At 43.0% G+C, this 23,469-nt stretch overlaps 1 protein-coding gene across 8 annotated transcripts in view; it reads left to right on the top strand.

The window, feature by feature from the left end:
- LOC139542805 (RAF proto-oncogene serine/threonine-protein kinase-like) overlaps nucleotides 1-23,469 on the top strand; it is a 28,409-nt gene that overhangs the window by 571 nt on the left and 4,369 nt on the right. For 2 of the 8 annotated variants that reach the window (XM_071348648.1, XM_071348650.1), the window contains 14 exons: nucleotides 6,897-7,123; nucleotides 7,530-7,642; nucleotides 8,012-8,114; nucleotides 10,227-10,384; nucleotides 12,368-12,460; nucleotides 14,308-14,461; nucleotides 15,193-15,235; nucleotides 15,376-15,485; nucleotides 15,938-16,055; nucleotides 16,265-16,349; nucleotides 16,832-17,008; nucleotides 17,213-17,259; nucleotides 17,424-17,542; nucleotides 18,035-18,166. In XM_071348648.1, the coding sequence (XP_071204749.1) occupies nucleotides 6,923-7,123; nucleotides 7,530-7,642; nucleotides 8,012-8,114; nucleotides 10,227-10,384; nucleotides 12,368-12,460; nucleotides 14,308-14,461; nucleotides 15,193-15,235; nucleotides 15,376-15,485; nucleotides 15,938-16,055; nucleotides 16,265-16,349; nucleotides 16,832-17,008; nucleotides 17,213-17,259; nucleotides 17,424-17,542; nucleotides 18,035-18,166 (1,653 nt within the window). In that variant the 5' untranslated portion in view covers nucleotides 6,897-6,922. The other 6 variants (XM_071348646.1, XM_071348651.1, XM_071348649.1 and 3 more) reach the window with 6 other exon arrangements.

Genomic DNA, 23,469 nt, shown 5'->3' with positions numbered 1-23,469 from the left:
ACAGGCCTGAAAAGATAGCGTAATTGTAGATGCTCTCTGAACTAGGCTATGGGTAGTGCCTTCTTTTTACCAGATGATGGGGTGCTTTCTATTCTTTTGATGGATTTCTCATTCTGCAACTGAATATAAGCATATAGTCTACAAAAATTATTGAATAATATAATTGCCTGCATTTTATGCTGATTCACCATATATTGCACAGATGTTTGCAATTGAGCAATGCCCTTTTTGTTTTGAAGTTTTGATAGAATTACTTATATTTTGGTGAAAAGTCTGCCTATTGCAATCTCAACACATTTTAATCATCCTGAATGCCTATAGCTAGGCTAAATCTTGTCTAATTTGTGTGCTGTTTGTCAGTGCCCAACCTCCATCACACATTCAAAGTTCATTAATAACATAATTGTGGTTGTTTTCTATTAAGCTACACCTCCACTTTTTGGACTTTGTTTACTTTTCACTAGTTATTCACATAAAAAGTAAATATCATAGTGTCAGAGTGGGTGGGCTGACTTAAATTTGTGTCCTCATTTTTGCGCAGTAAGTTGTATGGCTGAAATTCTTGTTATGACTGTGGGGTCCTGTTTCAGTCACTGGCGTCAGACAGGCGCACGACATGAACTCGAACTCTTTCACCTTCTGTTTATCGCCGTAAATATTGATTGGTATGTGGACAACATAACTACAACCACTTTTTTAAAGTTTTAATTTGGCATCAGGCAAATAGAAGCGGGCGGTTGTAGAGTGTCATTCACATGTGACTTTGGGAAGGTGTCTGTTGGACTTGTAGGCTTGTATTTTTTTCTCTCACCCAGGGTAAGTAATGAAAGGAAGGCTAAAGATCTTTTTAGGGGTTGGTTGAGTAACACATCGGGGTTCCTTTCATGTGGGTTATTATTTCATGGTTTGATACTTTGATACATTGTTACTTTCTTTCCGGGCTAAACATTTTGGATTGATCATAACCCGCTACTTTTTTTCTTTCTGAATGCGTTGCAAATATGACGATGTCATCGACTCCACATTTTGCTCAAGTTATGGCGGAGCTGAAGTTTTCTAGCTTGTGTTGGTGAGTTTGCTCTGGCAGTGCCATTAATTCTGCACAAAATTGGATTGCAGCTGTCGTCTTTCTCACGAGTCAGATCACTGTGAGTCTTGTTGGAGTCAGTAGAACAAATATGTGTATTTTAATGTGATAGGAAAATGGTGATAGATCTGTCTAAAGTTTCGGTTGATGAAGGAGTTTGGATCGTACGGAAAAGGGCCCTAGATAGGCTACTGTCATATTTTAGACAGCGTGGCATTGTTTATGCTATTTCAATCTATGTTTAGAGGAAAAGTTGAAAATAGACTCTAAACTTGTAAATTAGAGGACTGTGTTGAGCCATTTCTACCACTATTCTCCTGCACAAATATATTTACTTATTTTGTAAAATGTAAATGTATTCGATATAACACATTCTATTCTCATTCTATAACACGTTGGCATTTGTCATCTCTACTTTTTCTGAAAGATGGAATATGTAGTTATAACCCACTGGGCACAAACTGGTTGAATCAACTTGTTTCAACATCATTTGTCAAGGTATTTTGACGTAGAATCTATGTGGACAATACACTGCATTTGCAAAAAGTGTTTTGAGGGTGACATTTTAACCACAGTATTATGTAATCATGGTAACCAATTTTCAACATAGGCAAATCTTGTATAACATATGTTGGATTTGTACCTTTGAAACAACGTCAGATCTTCAACGTTATATCCACTATCAGAAGAAGAAAAAAAACAATAGGCTGGGCATGATTTGGACTGAGATTTGATCTATTCTACAGCTACTTTTATCCATTTGGTCTCTCATCAAGGTTTGATATGGTAGTAGTCAGTGGTAGTCCACTGACTACTACCAATGTGCTGTCGTGAGAATGATTATTGAGAGATCTGTTAATAGATTCCCTGTTGCTATTGAAGTCATTCCAAAGGTTAGGTCTTTAAAGAGCAAATTAAATGTAACCATACACTATAAATCATATATTATCAATGATACTACACTGAACAAAAATATAACTGCAACATGCAACAGTTTCACCGATTTTACTGAGTTACAGTTCATATAAGGAAATCAGTGAATTGAAATACATTCATTAGGCCCTAATCAATGGATTTCACATGACTGGGAATACAAATATGCATCTGTTGGTCACAGATGCACTATACAGTTGAAGTCGGAAGTTTACATACACTTAGGTTGGAGTCATTAAAACTCGTTTTTCAACCACTCCACAAATTCCTTGTTAACAAACTATAGTTTTGGCAAGTCGGTTAGGACATCGACTTTGTGCATGACACAAGTAATTTTTCCAACAATTGTTTACAGACAGATTATTTAACTTATAATTCACCTTATCACAATTCCAGTGGGTCAGAAAATTACATACAATAAGTTGACTGTGCCTTTAAACAGCTTGGAAAATTTCCCGAAAATTATGTCATGGCTTTAGAAGCTTCTGATAGGCTAGTTGACATCATTTGAGTCAATTGGAGGTGTACCTGTGGATGTATTTCAAGGCCTACCTTCAAACTCACTGCCTCTTTGCTTGACATCAAGGGAAAATCGAAAGAAATCAGCCAAGAAATCAGCCAAAAATTGTAGACCTCCACAAGTCTGGTTCATCCTTGGGAGCAATTTCCAAATGCCTGAAGGTACCACGCTCATCTGTACAAACAATAGTACGCAAGTATAAACACCATGGGACCACGCAGCCGTCATACCGCTCAGGAAGGAGGCACGTTCTGTCTCCTAGAGATTAATGTACTTTGGTGCGAAAAATCCAAATCAATCCCAGAACAACAGCAAAGGACCTTGTGAAGATGCTGGATGAAACAGGTACAAAAGTATCTATATCCACAGTAAAACAAGTCCTATATCGACATAACCTGAAAGGCCGCTCAGCAAGGAAGAAGCCACTGCTCCAAAATCGCCATAAAAAAGGCCAGACTATGGTTTGCAACTGCACATGGGGACAAAGATCGTACTTTTTGGAGAAATGTCCTCTGGTCTGATGTAACAAAAATAGAACTGTTTGGCCATAATGACCATCGTTATGTTCAGAGGGAAAAGGGGGAGGCTTGCAAGCCGAAGAACACCATCCCAACCGTGAAGCACGGGGGTGGGAGCATCATGTTGTGGGGGTGCTTTGCTGCAGGAGGGACTGGTGCACTTCACAAAATAGATGGCTTCATGAGGGAGAACAATTATGTGGATATATTGAAGCAACATCTCAAGACATCAGTCAGGAAGTTAAAGCTTGGTCGCAAATGGGTCTTCCAAATGGACAATGACCCCAAGCATACTTCCAAAGTTGTGGCAAAATGGCTTAAGGACAACAAAGTCAAGGTATTCGAGTGGTCATCACAAAGCCCTGACATCAATCTTATAGAAAATTTGTGGGCAGAACTGAAAAAGCGTGTGAGAGCAAGGAGGCCTACAAACCTGACTGTTACACCAGCTCTGTCTGGAGGAATGGGCCAAAATTCATCCAACTTATTGTGGGAAGCTTGTGGAAGGCTACCCCGAAACATTTGACCCAAGTTAAACAATTTAAAGGCAATGCTGCCAAATACTAATTGAGTGTATGTAAACTTCTGACCCACTGGGAATGTGATGAAAGAAATAAAAGCTGAAATAAATCATTCTCTCAACTATTATTCTGACATTTCACATTCTTAAAATAAAGAGGTGATCTTAACTGACCTAAGACAGGGAATTTTTACTAAAATTAAATGTCAGGAATTGTGAAAAACTGAGTTTAAATGTATTTGGCTAAGGTGTATGTAAACCTCCGACTTCAACTGTATATACAAAAGTATGTCAACACCCCTTCAAGCTAGTGGATTTGGCTATTTCAGCCACACCGTTACTGACAGGTGTATAAAATCGAGCACACAGCCATGCAATCTCCGTAGACAAGTAGAATGGCCTCACTGAAGAGCTCAGTGACTTTCAACATGGCACTGTCATAGGATGCCACCTTTCCAACAAGTCAGTTCGTCAAATTTCTGCCCTGCTTGAGCTGCCCCGGTCAACTGTAATTGCTGTTATTGTGAAGTGGAAACGTCTAGGAGCAACAACGGCTCGGCCGCAAAGTGGTAGGCCACATAAGCTCACAGAATAGGACCGCCAAGTGCTGAAGCGCGTAACACGTAAAAATCGTCTCTTCTCGGTTGCAACACTCACTAGTACCAAACTGAGTACCAAACTGCCTATGGAAGCAACGTCAGCACAATAACCTTTCGTCAGGAGCTTCATAAAATGAGTTTCCATGGCCGAGCAGCGCACAAGTCTAAGATAGCCATGCGCAATGCCAAGAGTTGGCTGGAGTGGTGTAAAGCTCGCCGCCATTGGACTCAGGAGCAGTGGAAACGTGTTCTCTGGAGTGAGTAATGGTCTGGGGCAGTTTTTCATGGTTTGGGCTAGGCCCCTTAGTTCCAGTGAAGGGAAATCGTAATGCTACAGCTTACAATTACATTCTCAACGATTCTGTGCTTCCAACTTTGTGGCAACAGTTTTGGGAAGGCCCTTTACCTTTTTCAGCATGACAATGCCCCAGTGCTCAAAGCGAGGTCCATACAGAAATGGTTTGTCGAGATTGGTGTGGAAGAACTTGACTGGCCCGCACAGACCCCTGACCTCAACCCCATCAAAAATCTTTGGAATAAATTGGAATGCCGGCTGCGAGCCAGGCCTAATCGCCCAACATCAGTGCCCAACCTCACTAATGCTCTTGTGACTGAATGGAAGCAGGTCCCTGCAGCAATGTTCCAACATCTCGTGGAAGGGCCTTCCCAGAGGAGTAGAGGCTGTTATAGCAGCAAAGGGGGGACCAACTCCATATTAATGCCCATGATTTTGAAATGAGATGTTCGACGAGCAGGTGTCCACATACTTTTGGTCATGTAGTGTATATTATCACTTGTGAATGATGCCCAGCTTGTATGCAGTACGGGCAGAAACAGCACATGGCTTTTTTGTGAATTTTTCAAATCATAGTCGCACACCTCATGTAGACTAGCCCATAGACCTATATGTTTTGGTAAGGTTTGTATCACAACTAAAGTGGCACAATAACGTCTTAAAATTAAGCACATGAATCCACTTTACAACCGATGTAGAGCCTAACTGGCGTACAATACATAGGCAATGCTTGAGTTTCAAGTTTGAGGAAGATAATTTCCCTTTATAATAAAGCATTACATGCATAATCACATTTGCGGTCACGTTTGAGAATGGTGTTTTCACACTAGTTCATTGCATTTTGTAACATTTGCGGCTTAAAGCCTACTGCCGTGTGCTCATTGCTGCGCTTATGATGTGAAGAAATAGCCTAATAGGTTATCAACATTTTAAGCTAAACGTTCTGATCTGTTGCATCAGCCTTGTTGCTTTTAAACTTTTTTTGATGAGAGTGGTTGCATTATTTTGGGATCTATCGCATCCCACAGCTGTCCCAGACTATGTTTGGAATATTTATTTCTCGCACAGAAGGACAAGTTGACCAATAGAATAGGTCAACTTTTGTACTATGGGGGATAGTAGATGGACATAGGCTAGTGCTTTTGCTGTTTGTTAGGCCTACTCGTCTTGTTGGCTGACGAAAAAGTAAATGTGGACAGTGATTCTATCTTCAATATGCGCTTCAGAATTCGATAAAAAGGACGCGCGCAGTTGCGTCCCCGATGTGTCTGTCTTCACTTGTAGCCTACTTCGGAGCTGAGATGCCTGTGAGAAGGACCTGATCACTTGACGGGCATTGGCTAATAAGAATTTAGATATCTGCGAGAGCCATGTGAGTGAGTGGTGCTTTGGAGCACACAGCCGGGAGAAGGGAATTATAATTATTATATTCAAACCAGGGCACAACGAGCACTGGACGCAAAGGGCCGGGATATTCAAGGCATTATCAAGTGCTTGTGAAATTGTGAATGAGAGACAGATGAAGAGTGTACAGCCTGCACAAAAAACAAAGCAGAGTTCATGCCTTTCATGCAACTTTTGTGAAATCATCATGAGAGTCGCATCATGCAGCTTTAGAATGTATAAAAAATCCAAACATATTGCCCAATTTTTGAATAACCGTTAAAGTTGCATAAATAACTCTAAATTAGGCATATAGGAGCACCAGTTTCTTTGTTAAACAGAATAGCCTCATGTGCGCGCTCCCTTTGTAGAAAATATCCTTTCTATTTTATTCAGCTTTGTTCAGTTGTATTCTTAATACTATAAAATACTATAAAATAATGCCACGGAATTGTCTGCTAAATGAACTAGTGTAGCCCACAGCCATATGGCATAGCCATATCAGGGCCTAAGGACATCTGAAATAGACTACATTTTCTTCGTATCATATTTCTTTAGACCTGTCTAAAATAAGTCATAGATTTATTGTGATGGTGTAGGCTATATTAAATTGATTTATTAGACTTTTTAAAATGTTCCAAAGGTCTGCATCAGTGTCTTGTAGGCCATGTGTGGAAGGCAGGAGATGCCAAATGTGTTTATGTTAATTAACGGTCAATTACCGTGAGACCGGCAGTTATTTTCTAGACAGTCACTGGCTGACAAAATGGCATGACCGCCACAGCCCTAATAGGACCATTGCTGTATTGACAATACTCTTTTTCCCATGGTCAAATAAAATCACAGAATGTTTTGGAGGACTGTCAAATCCTACTAGGCACTACCACTACTACTACCAGGTAGACTCCTTTCTAGTTTTCTCAGCTAGTTTTCAGAATATGAAATGTATTGGGAGTTGTGAGGGAATGAAGACAGACACTGCGTAAACATTGCTATATGATGAATTTCAACCCAACACTTTGACTCCCACTATGTCCCCAGAGCGCTGAGAGCACCAGTGTTTGCTGATGGAGCACCTCCAGGGAGCATGGAAGACCCTGAGCAACGGCTTTGGGATGAAGGACTCTGTGTTCGAGGGCCCTTGCCTTTCCCCAACCATGGTGCAGGGCTTCCCCTCCCAGCGCCGCTCCTCCGACGACAGTAAGATCCCCGACTCCAAGACCAGCAGCACCATCCGCGTCTACCTCCCCAACCAGCAGCGCACAGTGGTGAGTCCATTAGAACAATAATAATAATAGTACATTACTAATCATACATTTCATTTGAAGAGCCTTTCAAAACACCCAAGGACACTAAACAAATGGAAGCAATGAAATACAGTAGTTTAGGGGACGGTGAGTGAGTGGGATTATGGAAACAACAATACACTGCTGCGCTAATGTTGTTTGAGTGGGGGCTTAATTAACTGAGTCACCTAAGTGCAGTGTGGCAGTCTGTTAGTGGAAAATTGCTACCTAAATTGATTGTCATCATCATACACAGACCAAAGGGCATACCATTATTCCAAATCATCCCATTATCCCAAAAGATAATATATTATGCACATGTTTGTGTTTTCACTGGTCCCAGTAAGTGTTGTTGTTGTTGTTGAGTGTTTTAGTTGTGGTCCCTCAGGTGAATGTGAGGCCAGGTATGACCCTGCACAGCTGCCTGATCAAAGCGCTGAAGGTGCGGGGCCTGCAACCGGAGTGCTGTGCTGTCTTCAGACTGCACCCAGGACAGAGGAGGTATGCTCTGGGCTCTGGGCACTGGGGGATCAGAGGGGTGTCACTGGATCTCCGCAGTGTAGGTGAAATGATCCCTAACCACTGATATAGGGTGAGGTATTATTTCACCCGCCTAAGGTTAAAAGCTAGGATTGGGGGTGGGGCAAGCTGATCCTAGATCTGTGGTTAGGGGCAACTTCTACCTTGAGGTAGGTCCATATGATGCTGTAAGAAAGTGTTTTATTTTTTGCTCCAAAATAATTCTGCAGCTATACAACCTTTCAGGCTAAGATATGTTGAATGACCTTGTCTTGTAAAGGTTGGTTGTGTCAGTCTGTGCTCTCTAGTATTTGTTACCTTACTTAATGTGTCATGTCCCTTTTCTAACAGTAAAAAGTCACGTATGGATTGGAATACCGACTCTACCTCACTAATTGGGGAAGAACTGCTGGTGAAAGTCTTAGATCATGTCCCCTTGACGACGCACAACTTTGTAAGTAACCCATAAAGCAGGGGTTTCAAATTAATTTTACCCCGCGGGCTGCATTCGGTCTTAACCGAGGTCCGGAGGGCCACTCTTAAAATGTATTATATTTCCTTGTTGTAAATATTTGCACAAAATAGTCCTCTATCCATCGCTTTTGTATTTTTGATGCTCCCTGACTGTCTAGCTTTCGTTTCGATAACGGTTAGCAAGCTGGACAGAGTGAAAAGACTATACAGTTGAAGTCGGAAATGTACATACACCTTAGCCAAATACATTTAAACTCAGTTTTTCACAATTCCTGACATTTAATCCAAGTAAAAATTCCCTGTTTTAGGTCAGTTAGGATAACCACTTTATTTTAAGAATGTGAAATGTCAGAATAACAGTTGAGAGAATGATTTATTTCAGCTTTTATTTCTTTCATCACATTCCCAGTGGGTCAGAAGTTTACATACACTCAATTAGTATGCGGTAGCATTGCCTTTAAATTGTTTAACTTGGGTCAAATGTTTCGGGGTAGCCTTCCACAAGCTTCCCACAATAAGTTGGGTGAATTTTGGCCCATTCCTCCTGACAGAGCTGGTGTAACTAAGTCAGGTTTGTAGGCCTCCTTGCTCGCACACGCTTTTTCGGTTCTGCCCACAAATTTTCTATAGGATTGAGGTCAGGGCTTTGTGATGGCCACTCGAATACCTTGACTTTGTTGTCCTTAAGGCATTTTGCCACAACTTTGGAAGTATGCTTGGGGTCATTGTACATTTGGAAGACCCATTTGTGACCAAGATTTAACTTCCTGGCTGATGTCTTGAGATGTTGCTTCAATAGAGCCACATCATTTTCCATCCTGATGATGCCATCTGTTTTGTGAAGAGCACCAGTCCCTCCTGCAGCAAAGCACCCCACAACACGATGCTGTCACACCCATGCTTCACGGTTGGGATGGTGTACTTCGGCTTGCAAGGCTCCCCCTTTTCCTCCAAACATAACCATGGTCATTATGGCCAAACAGTTCTATTTTTGTTTCATCAGACCAGAGGACATTTCTCCAAAAAGTACGATCTTCGTCCCCATGTGCAGTTGCAAACCGTAGTCTGGCTTTTTTTATGGCGGTTTTGGAGCAGTGGCTTCTTCCTTGCTGAGCGGCCTTTCAGGTTATGTCGATATAGGACTTGTTTTACTGTGGATATAGATACTTTTGTACCTTTTTCCTCCAGCATCTTCACAAGGTCCTTTGCTGTTGTTCTGGGATTGATTTGCACTTTTCGCACCAAAGTACGTTCATCTCTAGGAGACAGAAGGTGCCTCCTTCCTGAGCGGTATGACGGCTGCGTGGTCCCATGGTGTTTATACTTGCGTATTATTGTTTGTACAGATGAACGTGGTACCTTCAGGCGTTTGGAAATTGCTTCCAAGGATGAACCAGACTTGTGGAGGTCTACAATTTTTTTTCTGAGGTCTTGGCTGATTTCTTATGATTATCCCATGTGGTCAAGCAAAGAGGCACTGAGTTTGAAGGTAGGCCTTGAAATACATCCACAGGTACACCTCCAATTGACTCAGATGATGTAAGTTAGCCTATCAGAAGCCTCTAAAGCCATAACATAATTTTCAAGGCACAGTCAACTTAGTGTATGTAATTTTAAAGGCACAGTCAACTTAGTGTATGTAAACTTCTGACTTACTGGAATTGTGATACAGTGAATTATAAGTGAAATAATCTGTCTGTAAACAATTGTTGGAAAAATTACTTGTGTCATGCACAAAGTCGATGTCCTAACCGACTTGCCAAAACTATAGTTTGTTAACAAGGAATTTGTGGAGTGGTTGAAAAACGAGTTTTAATGACTCCAACCTAAGTGAATGTAAACTTCCGACTTCAACTGTAAATGTACGGACTATACATTTCTACACAGTTTCGATTTGGTTTTAGTCATTTCAATGTCGATTTAATATCGTTCCCCCCCCAAAAAACAACATTGAAAAAACAAAAATCCGCGGGCTGGATTGAATGGCCATATGTTTGACACCCCTGCCATAAAGGATTTTACACTGTTTACCCAGGCCGTTAGCATCGGCTGGAAAATAATGAAATACTTAATTTACCTCTTTAACTTTCAGGTTCGGAAAACATTTCTGAAGTTGGCCTTCTGCGATATATGCCAGAAGTTCCTTTTGAACGGTTTCCGTTGCCAAACATGTGGCTACAAATTCCATGAGCATTGCAGCACCAAAGTGCCCACGATGTGTGTGGATTGGAGCAACATCAGACAGCTCCTGTAAGTCTCCTCTACTGTGCAGCACAAATCAAAATGGCTGCTAACACCTAACTGTTTGTATTGAATAGCAAGAACACTTACAAAACAATATAAATATTAACAGTACAAGTATACAGCAATGGGTGAATAAACACTATAAGGAACATACTAACAAAAGAGCTAAGTAAGATACATGATTGTGGTGCTCTCAGTCTGCATTGAAGATAGATATTTACATAAAGCATTGTTTTGCATGCAGGCTTTTTTCAAAAATAAGCATTTGTAGATGGCTATCACTGGCCATGAAGAGATACATTTGTAGATCGCTATCACTGGCCATGAAGAGATACATTTGTAGATCGCTATCACTGGCCATGAAGAGATACATTTGTAGATGGCTATCACTGGCCATGAAGAGATACATTTGTAGATGGCTATCACTGGCCATGAAGAGATACATTTGTAGATCGCTATCACTGGCCATGAAGAGATACATTTGTAGATCGCTATCACTGGCCATGAAGAGATACATTTGTAGATCGCTATCACTGGCCATGAAGAGATACATTTGTAGATCGCTATCACTGGCCATGAAGAGATACATTTGTAGATGGCTACCACTGGCCATGAAGATATACATTTGTAGATCGCTATCACTGGCCATGAAGAGATACATGTGTAGATCGCTATCACTGGCCATGAAGAGATACATTTGTAGATCGCTATCACTGGCCATGAAGATATACATTTGTAGATCGCTATCACTGGCCATGAAGATATACATTTGTAGATCGCTATCACTGGCCATGAAGAGATACATTTGTAGATCGCTATCACTGGCCATGAAGAGATACATTTGTAGGTGGCTATCACTGGCCATGAAGAGATACATTTGTAGATGGCTATCACTGGCCATGAAGAGATACATTTGTAGATGGCTATCACTGGCCATGAAGAGATACATTTGTAGATGGCTATCACTGGCCATGAAGAGATACATTTGTAGATCGCTATCACTGGCCATGAATAGATACATTTGTAGATCGCTATCACTGGCCATGAATAGATACATTTGCAGATGGCTATCACTGGCCATGAAGAGATACATTTGTAGATGGCTATCACTGGCCATGAAGAGATACATTTGTAGATCGCTATCACTGGTCATGAAGAGATACATTTGTAGATCGCTATCACTGGCCATGAAGAGATACATTTGTAGATGGCTATCACTGGCCATGAAGAGATACATTTGTAGATGGCTATCACTGGCCATGAAGAGATACATTTGTAGATCGCTATCACTGGCCATGAAGAGATACATTTGTAGATCGCTATCACTAGCCATGAAGAGATACATTTGTAGATCGCTATCACTGGCCATGAAGATATACATTTGTAGATCGCTATCACTGGCCATGAAGAGATACATTTGTAGATCGCTATCACTGGCCATGAAGAGATACATTTGTAGATGGCTACCACTAGCCATGAAGATATACATTTGTAGATCGCTATCACTGGCCATGAAGAGATACATTTGTAGATCGCTATCACTGGCCATGAAGAGATACATTTGTAGATCGCTATCACTAGCCATGAAGAGATACATTTGTAGATCGCTATCACTAGCCATGAAGAGATACATTTGTAGATCGCTATCACTAGCCATGAAGAGATACATTTGTAGATCGCTATCACTGGCCATGAAGATATACATTTGTAGATCGCTATCACTGGCCATGAAGAGATACATTTGTAGATGGCTACCACTAGCCATGAAGATATACATTTGTAGATCGCTATCACTGGCCATGAAGAGATACATTTGTAGATCGCTATCACTGGCCATGAAGAGATACATTTGTAGATTTTTTGTTTCTTATTTATGTTGGATTGTTGAGAAGGATCCTGCAATTAAGCATTTCGTTGGACAGTGTATACCATGTGTATCCTGTACATATGACTAATAAAGCTTGAAACTCTCTCTCCCTCTCTCTCTAGGTTGTTCCCGACACCAGGTGAAAGTGGGGGTCCATCTCTTCCTCCTCTTACTTCTCGGCGAATGAGAGAATCGCTGTCCCGACTCCCCAGCAGGTAAAGCCACCCCTCCTGCTCTGAACTCTGACCTATCACTTCCGACCCATGAGTGATACTGGTCCCATGGACCTCTTTCACCCTGGTACTGTGAGCAAGGCTATCTCCAGGCAGCAACAGAACATCAGCAATCAAATAACTACAGAAGTACAGCCAAAGTCTTCCTCTTGACTTACCATTTAATGACGGCTAAGGGTTGCGTGTGGTTGTAATTGATTTAACTACAGTACAGTAAGGTTTACTAAGTCCTTGGCTCTCAGAGGTAATGGTGGCCAAATGTTAAGGGTTCTTTGGTTGCCATGTTTGACTGGCCCTCAGCTGATGCAGCTGTAAGTTGTAAAGCACCTTAACCCAGGCCTCAAACCGAATCAATGCCTGTTTTTTGTCTCCAGCTTTATGATGTAACCAGAGGTGTGAAAAGAGGCTGTTGTTTCAGAAGCATTTATAAAAGTTTAAAAGCACTCAGATCGTTGCCAAATTATCTCGCACACAGTATCAAGTTGTTCGGTGCAGAACAATCTCAAATGCTCTTCAAAACAAAGTCCTGTTTAGGCCAAAAGGGGGATTTGTTCTCATAGAGTGCTTTACAGGGTTAGAAGTGTGGTCTAATACATTATGAGTGCTGTTATGGTATGTCACTCGCATGGAGTGCCACTTTCACCAGCAACTGACAGTACAGTACAATATACTTTCCAGTCAGCAGTGAACCAAGACCAGCATCACACTAAGCATCACTGAATCAACAAGAACTTTAATGAGAGTGCAAGGAGAATTGTCACCTACCACCATTCTGAAAAGGCTAACTAGCAATCATGAGTTGCATAGGCTCCTAGAAAAGCATGACACATGCAAGAAATTAAAAACCATATCCTTTCCCTTCAAGTTATTGTGAAATTTGTACTACTCTGATATTGGATCTTAATTTGATTACTCTGTTGTTGCTGAGAATTTTCTTGCGCTGCAGGAAATGCAGATGAGCGTCGAGATTTACATAAATTCACAGAAATATATGTAAATCTACTGCACTAACAAACGGTTATATTAGCAGAATTGCACTTTTCATGTAGCCCAATTTTGGCCAGCTAATAGTCTAATCACAGTTTAAACGTTACATAAAAGTGTGACATTTAAAATCCTGTTGCTGTAGGATTCTTTTGCTGCTGTTCAAATTAAGATCCCACATCTGTACCATGTGAATTGTTTTGGTAGGATTTGTGCTAACTTTGACTGGTGAGCTTTGTAGCGTAACATCATAGCAAATACTTGGCAAACACTGAGGTTGAAATACTTCCCCTAGTGAATGGGGTAGTATTTGTAGAATGGAAATCCTAATACCTAGAACATTTTCCTGTTATTGAATTTAGTAGAATCTCAATGTGTGCAGGACTGTGTTTGTTCAACTATCAAGAAAGTAGAGGATAGATTTTGAGATGTAGTGTCAAACTGTCACTGCCTGAAACAGAAACTGCCTTCTAACCATGTCACATAGTGAGGGTGTTCTAGGGTGTGCCTGAGAAAAATGTCACATAATGGCAGAAATGAAACTGACAAGCTGCCATCCACTACACCCCTGTGAGATTGATTGTAAGAAGTTGTAGAATTATCTTGTGTGTGAATTATTATATTTTTTTGCATTAGAAGAGCCACTCAATGGTATCTCAGACTAAGATAAACAAAAATAGTAATTATTCAATCATGGTAATAATATTTGATCCTTGATTATCCAAACAATTTTCATGACAAAACCATGACACTATTCTATCTTACTGATGCACTTAATGTGTTGTGTTGTGTTCAGTGTCCCTACTTTTCCTAAGCCTGATGTTGCCCCTGTATTCACCCCTCAGCTCTCTGCACCGCTGCTCCACCCCTCATGCCTTCAACTACACGGCCCCCTACCCATCCACGGTGGGCGCTCTGTCCCAGAGGCAGCGCTCCACCTCCACGCCCAATGTCCACATGGTCAGCACCACCATGCCCGTCGACAGCAGCATGATCGAGGTAACAACACACCAGGCGGGTCCCCAGGGGACTCCTGGAGGTCCAGGCAGCCCATCTTAAAATAACCTCCCTGCCCGATCTGGCCCTTCTTACACGCCAGGAATCTCAACCATCTTCTCTGCGTAACTTCTGTAATCCCTCCCTCCCTCCCCCTTATTCTTTCTACTAAGTAATTAATCTAGCATGATTACAATTTACTTTGCATGATTTCCTTGATTGTGTTCTATTCTCTTTGTTTCATTTCACTTTTTATATCCTGCACTTTACTGTATTCCTTTCTGATTCATTAATTTCCATACCCGTGTATTTGGAAAAATTATAACTTGAATGCTGTATCTAATATGCCCACAAAATGTAACACCTGGGTAGCACTATCTCTCCTCGTCTCCCTTTCCTTCCTGTCCCACTGTGTTGTGCCCTGATGGGGAGTAGCTAGATGATCTGAATACCTCCCCTAGCTCATGGTGCAGGTGTTTCTGGCTGAAGAGGAGAGTAGATATTATTCGCTTCTCCAACTCTTTTGTTGAGGCGACGTCAGAGAGCCCAGACAAGGTTAGGAGGCAGAGTGTCAGAGTGTTGTGTGATAAATAACATGGCATGCCTTTCAACAGACTAGTATCCACATGCTTTATAGTTTATGTATCTAACTGAATGATGAAACTGTTGAATAACTTGTGTTCATTTGATATGTGTAAAAATCTGAAAGAATATTTTGTTTTGTGTTTTCCTAGGAAGCAATGCGTAATCATGAAGCAATGCGTAATCATGACTCAGGTAAGATTTTAAAAGGTGGTTACCTCACATGAGTGGCACAGTTTCTGCTAAGATAATGGAAACATGCACAACATCCCACAACAACACTTTCTGTCATAACCTGCCATCCTAAATACCATTGGTCCATATTCCCTTCCTAGGCGGGAGTTCCCCCAGCCAGAGTCCCACAGGCTGGTCCCAGTCTAACACCCCAGCTCCAGACAGACGAGAAAGGGCTCCTTCATTCAACACTCAGGAGAAACACAAAATAGTAAGTTAGACAGCATCTCAATAGTACTCTTAATTCCTACATTAAAAAAAAAAGGGTTCCAAAAGGGTTATTCAGCTGTCCCAATAGAATAACACTTTTTGGTTCCAGGTAGAACCCTTTTTGGTTCCAGGTAGAACCATTCTGGGTTCCATGTAGAACCCTCTGTGGAAAGGGAGAACCCTTTGAAGAACCCTTTTTGGTTCCAGGTAGAACCATTCTGGGTTCCATGTAGAACCCTCTGTGGAAAGGGTTCTACATGGAACCCAGAATGGTTGTATCTGGAACCAAAAAGGGTTCTTCAAAGGGTTCTCTTATGGGCCAGCCGAAGAACCCTTTTAGGTTCTAGATAGCACCTTTTTTTGTAAGAGTGTAGGAATAACTGCATAAGTGAATTGTATGTAAGATCTACTTTAGATGGAGAATGTGGCCTTATATTGACTATCCCACTGCAGCGTCCGAGGGACAAGCGGGACTCCAGTTACTACTGGGAGATTGAGGCCAGTGAAGTGGTGCTACACTCCTGTATCGGCTCAGGCTCCTTCGGAACGGTATACAAAGGGAAATGGCACGGTGAGCATGCTTTTGGATTGCACCTGTTGGATAAACACAATGCTTGTAATGCTTGGTTATGCTGTTACGAAGGTCTACAAAGGTTTGTGAGGAGTTCTGGATCTTCCAATCCCGCGTATGAGTTGACTTGAACACTTGTACTGAGCCTAGTCTACATGGTCACACAGCAGCTTAGACAGTTTCTGTACCACGTTGTTTGTCTGTTGTAGGTGACGTAGCGGTGAAGATCCTAAAGGTGATTGACCCCACGCCAGAGCAGTTCCAGGCCTTCAGAAACGAGGTGGCTGTCCTTAGGTAAGAGAGGGTGAGAGTAGTGAGGAGAACTATAATAATAATAATTTGGTGGGTGCTTATATTTTTCCTATTGCACACATGTACAAGTGTGTATTAATTGGAAATGTGTTTTTTGCATATCCCAAATCTCACTGAGACACTTTCAGAGAGTGGGGTCATGACTGGGGTCTGCCATTATTAACAGCGACCCCTATAGAGTTAAGTGTCTTGCTCAAGATTTTTCACCTTGTTTGACTAGCAACCCTTCGGTTACTGGCCCAACGCTCTAACCACTAGGCTTTCTGTTGCCCTATAGTGATATTCTTATTGTATTCATCACTTTAGAGAGAGCAATAGATTGACCTTATGTGTTTATTGTTGGTAGATTATCTTCATGCAGCATTATCTCATCTTTGTTTTGGTGATTTCCTCTTCCTGTATCGCTCTCTCACTCTTGCTCTCTCGCTATCTGTATGTCTCTCTCTCCTTCTTTTTGGCCGCAGGAAAACGCGGCACGTCAACATCCTGTTGTTCATGGGCTACATGACGAAGGACAACCTGGCCATCGTGACCCAGTGGTGTGAGGGCAGCAGCCTCTACAAACACCTTCACGTCCAGGAGACCAACTTCCAGATGTTCCAGCTTATAGACATCGCCAGGCAGACAGCTCAGGGCATGGAGTGAGTCCACACAGCAGGGACAAGCTTAGGTGTAGATTGGTGCTACTTATAGCTCTATAGGAATACTAGGTTTACAAGGGTGTTAGCTTTAGATTGACGCTATAAAAAGGTGATAGCTTTAGAAGGATATTATGTTTATTATTGTATTATTAACATGCAACTGAAATGTCGTAAATTCCCATTTTCACTATATTTTTCTTTCAGCTATTTGCACGCCAAAAACATCATCCACCGGGACATGAAGTCAAACAGTATCCTTTTCTTCACTGTTTTAAGCTCTGTCACTTTGTTGTGACAACTGAATAGAAAATAGTGTTGGCTTGAAATTAGACAAATGATGTATGAGTTCAGAGTCGTAGTGTTTTTCACAGATTCAGCAGTCTGCCACAGCTCTGCTTCCTTGACAGTGGTACAGATATCTTCCTACATGAGGGCCTGACGGTGAAGATAGGAGACTTTGGTCTGGCCACGGTCAAGGCCAGGTGGAGTGGTTCTCACCAGGTGGAGCAACCCTCAGGGTCCATACTGTGGATGGTCAGTAAGAGGAAAATGTCAATGTCACACTAGAAGAAAAAATACCTTACTTTCGTTGCTGTTGAGATTGGGCCTGAGAGATGGGGTTCAGGCAGGGGTGGGCAACTCCAGTCCTCGAGGGCCTGATTGGTGTCACACTTTTTCTCCATCCCTAGCAAACACAGCTGATTAATCAAATTGCATTCTAAACTGAAGATCATGATTAGGTGATTATTGGAGTCAGTTGTGTTAGCTGGGGCTGGGGCAAAACTGTGACACCAATCAGGCCCCCGAGGACTGGAATTGCCCACCCCTGGGTTAAGGGGAGCAGTTTCTTAATCTGGGAAAATGTGTTCGTTTTGGTGGCTGTGCACTCCAGCAATCGTTTGACTTGTCTCTTTTGAAAATGAAACTTAGAAGCCACACCTTTGAGATGTACTCATTATGGTTCCTGGAATTAAAAATGAAATCAATTTAAACAAGTTTGTCTGTTATTCTATCCTCTGTTCTCAGGCTCCTGAGGTTATCCGTATGCAGGACAACATGCCCTATAGTTTCCAGTCTGACGTGTACTCCTACGGTGTTGTCCTCCATGAGCTGATGACGGGAGAGCTGCCATACTCACAGATAGCCAACAGAGACCAGGTAAACCCAGCCTGCCACACAGCCATCTCTAAAACCATGGTAGTCTCTATTTCAGTTGTGCTAAATGTAGGGACAGATATAGGCCCTTGACCTGTCCTGCCTTGTTTGATTTTAACAAATCAAATATAACTGTCACGTTCTGACCATAGTTCTTGTGTGTTTTACTTGTTTTAGTGTTGGTCAGGACGTGAGCTGGGTGGGCATTCTATGTTGTGTGTCTAGTTTGTCTGTTTCTATGTTTGGCCTAATATGGTTCTCAATCAGAGGCAGGTGTTTTGTGTTGTCTCTGATTGGGAATCATATTTCAAATCAAATCAAATTTTATTAGTCACATACACATGGTTAGCAGATGTTAATGCGAGTGTAGCGAAATGCTTGTGCTTCTAGTTCCGACAATGCAGTAATAACCAACAAGTAATCTAACCTAACAATTCCACAACTACTACCTTACACACACACACAAGTGTAAAGGGATAAAGAATATGTACATAAAGATATATGAATGAGTGGTGGTACAGAACGGCATGGCAGATGCAGTAGATGGTATAGAGTACGGTATATACATATGAGATGGGTAATGTAGGGTATGTAAACATTATATTAAGTGGCATTGTTTAAAGTGGCTAGTGGTACATTTTTACATAAAGATGGCAAGATGCAGTAGATGATATAGAGTACAGTATATACATATGAGATGGGTAATGTAGGGTATGTAAACATTATATTAAGTGGCATTGTTTAAAGTGGCTAGTGGTACATTTTTACATAATTTCCATCAATTCCCATTTTTAAAGTGGCTGGAGTTGAGTCAGTATGTTGGCAGCGGCCGCTAAATGTTAGTGGTGGCTGTTTAACAGTCTGATGGCCTTGAGATAGAAGCTGTTTTTCAGTCTCTCGGTCCCTGCTTTGATGCACCTGTACTGACCTCGCCTTCTGGATGATAGCGGGGTGAACAGGCAGTGGCTTGGGTGGTTGTTGTCCTTGATGATCTTTATGGCCTTCCTGTGACATCGGGTGGTGTAGGTGTCCTGGAGGGCAGGTAGTTTGCCCCCGGTGATGCGTTCTGCAGACCTCACTACCCTCTGGAGAGCCTTACGGTTGTGGGCGGAGCAGTTGCCGTACCAGGTGGTGATACAGCCCGACAGGATGCTCTCGATTGTGCATCTGTAGAAGTTTGTGAGTGCTTTTGGTGACAAGCCGAATTTCTTCAGCCTCCTGAGGTTGAAGAGGCGCTGCTGCGCCTTCTTCACAACGCTGTCTGTGTGGGTGGACCAATTCAGTTTGTCCGTGATGTGTACACCGAGGAACTTAAAACTTTCCACCTTCTCCACTACTGACCCGTCGATGTGGATAGGGGGGTGCTCCCTCTGCTGTTTCCTGAAGTCCACAATCATCTCCTTTGTTTTGTTGACGTTGAGTGTGAGGTTATTTTCCTGACACCACACTCCGAGGGCCCTCACCTCCTCCCTGTAGGCCGTCTCGTCGTTGTTGGTAATCAAGCCTACCACTGTAGTGTCATCCGCAAACTTGATGATTGAGTTGGAGGCGTGCATGGCCACGCAGTCGTGGGTGAACAGGGAGTACAGGAGAGGGCTCAGAACGCACCCTTGTGGGGCCCCAGTGTTGAGGATCAGCGGGGTGGAGATGTTGTTACCTACCCTCACCACCTGGGGGCGGCCCGTCAGGAAGTCCAGGACCCAGTTGCACAGGGCGGGGTCGAGACCCAGGGTCTCGAGCTTGATGACGAGTTTGGAGGGTACTATGGTGTTGAATGCTGAGCTGTAATCGATGAACAGCATTCTCACATGGGTATTCCTCTTGTCCAGATGGGTTAGGGCAGTGTGCAGTGTGGTTGCGATTGCGTCGTCTGTGGACCTATTGGGTCGGTAAGCAAATTGGAGTGGGTCTAGGGTGTCCGGTAGGGTGGAGGTGATATGGTCCTTGACTAGTCTCTCAAAGCACTTCATGATGACGGAAGTGAGTGCTACGGGGCGGTAGTCGTTTAGCTCAGTTACCTTAGCTTTCTTGGGAACAGGAACAATGGTGGCCCTCTTGAAGCATGTGGGAACAGCAGACTGGGATAAGGATTGATTGAATATGTCCGTAAACACACCAGCCAGCTGGTCTGCGCATGCTCTGAGGACGCGGCTGGGAATGCCGTCTGGGCCTGCAGCCTTGCGAGGGTTAACACGTTTAAATGTTTTACTCACCTCGGCTGCAGTGAAGGAGAGCCCGCAGGTTTTGGTAGGGGGCCGTGTCAGTGGCACTGTATTGTCCTCAAAGCGGGCAAAAAAGTTGTTTAGCCTGTCTGGGAGCAAGACATCCTGGTCCGCGACGGGGCTGGTTTTCTTTTTGTAATCCGTGATTGACTGTAGACCCTGCCACATACCTCTTGTGTCTGAGCTGTTGAATTGCGACTCGATTTTGTCTCTGTACTGGGACTTAGCCTGTTTGATTGCCTTGCGGAGAGAATAGCTACACTGTTTGTATTCGGTCATGCTTCCGGTCACCTTGCCCTGGTTAAAAGCAGTGGTTCGCGCTTTCAGTTTCACGCGAATGCTGCCGTCAATCCACGGTTTCTGGTTTGGGAATGTTTTAATCGTTGCTGTGGGTACGACATCGTCAATGCACTTCCTAATGAACTCGCTCACCGAATCAGCATATTCGTCAATATTGTTGTTGGACGCGATGCGGAACATATTCCAATCCGCGTGATCGAAGCAGTCTTGAAGCGTGGATTCAGATTGGTCGGACCAGCGTTGAACAGACCTGAGCGCGGGAGCTTGTTGTTTGAGTTTCTGTTTGTAGGCTGGAATCAACAAAATGGAGTCGTGGTCAGCTTTTCCGAAAGGGGGGCGGGGGAGGGCCTTATATGCGTCGCGGAAATTAGTATAACAATGATCTAGGGTTTTTCCAGCCCTGGTAGCACAATCGATATGCTGATAGAATTTAGGGAGTTTTGTTTTTAGATTAGCCTTGTTAAAATCCCCAGCTACGATGAATGCAGCCTCAGGGTGTGTGGTTTCCAGTTTACAAAGAGTCAGATAAAGTTCGTTCAGGGCCATCGATGTGTCTGCTTGGGGGGGAATATATACGGCTGTGATTATGATTGAAGAGAATTCCCTTGGTAGATAATGCGGTCGACATTTGATTGTGAGGAGTTCTAGATCAGGTGAACAGAATGACTTGAGTTCCTGTGTGTTGTTATGATGATCACACCACTTCTCGTTAATCATAAGGCATACCCCCCCGCCCCTCTTCTTACCGGAAAGATGTTTGTTTCTGTCGGCGCGATGCATGAAGAAACCAGTTGGCTGCACCGACTCCGTTAGCGTCCCTTGAGTTAGCCATGTTTCCGTGAAGCAGAGCACGTTGCAATCCCTGATGTCTCTCTGGAATGCTACCCGTGCTCGGATTTCATCAACCTTATTGTCAAGAGACTGGACATTGGCGAGTAGTATGCTAGGGAGTGGAGCGCGATGTGCCCGTCTCCGAAGCCTGACCACGAGACCGCCTCGTTTGCCCCTTTTTCGGCGTCGCACAGGGTCGCCGGCTGGGATCAGATCCATTGTATTGGGTGGAAGGCAAAACACTGGATCCGTTTCGGGAAAGTCATATTCCTGGTAGGAACGATGATGAGTTGACGTTAATCGTATATTCAGTAGTTCCTACCGACTGTATGTAATGAAACCTAAGATTACCTGGGGTACCGATGTAAGAAATAACACATAAAAGAACAAAATACTGCATATTTTCCAAGGAACGCGAAGCGAGGCGGCCATCTCTTTTCGGCGCCGGAAGTTTAGGTGGCTTGTTTTGTGTTGGGGTTTGTGGGTGGTTGTTTCCTGTCTTTGTGTTCGTTTCACCAGAGAGGACTGTTTCGGTTTGCCACGTTTGTTATTTTTGTATTGTGTAAGTGTTCACGTTTATCGTCTTAATTAAATATGTTGAGCACGAACTAAGCTGCGTCTTGGTCTGATCCCTGCTACACCTCCTCTTCAGACGAAGAGGAGGAAGGCTGCCGTTACAATAACTAAGATTGTGTGACCCAGTTTCAGCCACTGGCATAAATTTACTTATTTCTATCTAGTATCTCTCTCTCTCTGTCTCTCTCAAATCAAATCAAAGTTTATTTGTCACGTGCGCCGAATACAACAGGTGTAGACCTTACAGTGAAATGCTTACTTACAGGCTCTAACCAATAGTGCAAAAAAATGTATTAGGTGAACAATAGGTAAGTAAAGAAATAAAACAACAGTAAAAAGACAGGCTATATACATTAGCGAGGCTATAAAAGTAGCGAGGCTACATACAGACTCCGGTTAGTCAGGCTGATTGAGGTAGTATGTACATGTAGATATGGTTAAAGTGGCTATGCATATATGATGAACAGAGAGTAGCAGTAGCGTAAAAGAGGGGGTGGCGGGACACAATGCAGATAGCCCGGTTAGCCAATGTGCGGGAGCACTGGTTGGTCGGCCCAATTGAGATAGTATGTACATGAATGTATAGTTAAAGTGACTATGCATATATGATAAACAGAGAGTAGCAGCAGCGTAAAAGAGGGGTTGGGGGACACACACAATGCAAATAGTCCGGGTAGCCATTTGATTACCTGTTCAGAAGTCTTATGCCTTGGGGGTAAAAACTGTTGAGAAGTCTTTTTGTCCTAGACTTGGCACTCCGGTACCGTTTGCCATGCGGTAGTAGAGAGAACAGTCTATGACTGGGGTCTTTGACAATTTTTAGGGCCTTCCTCTGACACCGCCTGGTGTAGAGGTCCTGGATGGCAGGCAGCTTAGCCCCAGTGATGTACTGGGCCATACGCACTACCCTCTGTATTGCCTTGCGGTCAGAGGCCGAGCAATTGCCGTACCAGGCAGTGATGCAACCAGTCAGGATGCTCTCAATGTTGCAGCTGTAGAACCTTTTGAGTATCTCAGGACCCATGCCAAATCTTTTTAGTTTCCTGAGGGGGAATAGGCTTTGTCGTGCCCTCTTCACGACTGTCTTGGTGTCCTTGGACCATTCTAGTTTGTTGTTGATGTGGACACCAAGGAACTTGAAGCTCTCAACCTGCTCCACTACAGCCCTGTCGATGAGAATGGGGGCGTGCTCGGTCCTCCTTTTCCTGTAGTCCACAATCATCTCCTTAGTCTTGGTTACGTTGAGGGATAGGTTGTTATTCTGGCACCACCCGGCCAGGTCTCTGACCTCCTCCCTATAGGCTGTCTCGTTGTTGTCGGTGATCAGGCCTACCACATTTGTGTCGTCTGCAAACTTAATGATGGTGTTGGAGTCGT

Source organism: Salvelinus alpinus, chromosome 17 (assembly GCF_045679555.1).
Source record: "Salvelinus alpinus chromosome 17, SLU_Salpinus.1, whole genome shotgun sequence".
Classification (NCBI taxonomy): domain Eukaryota; kingdom Metazoa; phylum Chordata; class Actinopteri; order Salmoniformes; family Salmonidae; genus Salvelinus; species Salvelinus alpinus.
Note: the sequence above shows the minus strand (reverse complement) of the source record. Positions and strands in the feature narration are given on the sequence as shown.